Below are 595 nucleotides of genomic sequence, written 5' to 3'. Positions count from 1 at the left end.
AAAACCTTGTTCTGAAACCCAGATGAATGGAACGAGTAGGTCATTCAGGACAAAAAAAAAAAAAGAATGCTGAATTGGAATGTCATGCTAGGAGGGGCTGAAATGTTGCATTGGAGCTGATAAAGACCTGAGAAGCGTGGTTTTCTGGCACTTCTCTTCAGAGCCAGCCCTGGGGTTTGGGAGAGAGGCTTCAGAAGTCTCCAGGGGATTGGAGGGGCTATGGGGTCACAATGAACAGGCCAGGCAGGGTCCAGTCCCCCTGCAAAGCAGGGTAGGACCCCTTGACGCTGTCCTCCCTGTGAGTCACAGTATGAAATTCCCTTGATGGAGAAGGAAGGGTTCCCACATGGAGCCAGGCAATCCTTGCATTGAGGGGGCCACCTTTGGGGTGTGTGGAGGATCAGGAACTAGGTTTGGAGAAGAGGCCAAGCCTGGGGTCTGTTCCAACCATGGTTTTTCTGCTCACTCTGCCCACAGCTGCCTGTGTCAGGGAATCTGCTTGATGTGTACAATAATCAGGGCGTAGCCACGCCAGCCATCACTGTCAGCAACTCCTGTCCAGCTGAGCTGCCCAATATCAAACGGGAGATCTCTG

The 595-nt window shown here is 52.3% G+C and overlaps 1 protein-coding gene across 1 annotated transcript in view; it reads left to right on the top strand.

Moving 5' to 3' along the window:
* The window catches only part of LOC104982829 (transcription factor E3-like), a gene marked incomplete at its 3' end in the record, with an annotated part of 7,283 nt that extends 6,689 nt beyond the window's left edge, over positions 1-594 (top strand). Inside the window, exon 5 of the mRNA XM_010832277.1 lies at positions 478-594. Coding sequence (XP_010830579.1) covers positions 478-594 — 117 coding nt within the window. The remainder of the gene's footprint in view (positions 1-477) is intronic.
* Between the last annotated feature and the right edge of the window lies 1 nt (position 595).

The sequence above is a fragment of the Bison bison genome, unplaced genomic scaffold (genome assembly GCF_000754665.1).
Source record: "Bison bison bison isolate TAMUID 2011002044 unplaced genomic scaffold, Bison_UMD1.0 scf7180017860715, whole genome shotgun sequence".
Lineage (NCBI taxonomy): Eukaryota > Metazoa > Chordata > Mammalia > Artiodactyla > Bovidae > Bison > Bison bison.
This window is presented reverse-complemented; position numbering and strand designations above follow the sequence as displayed.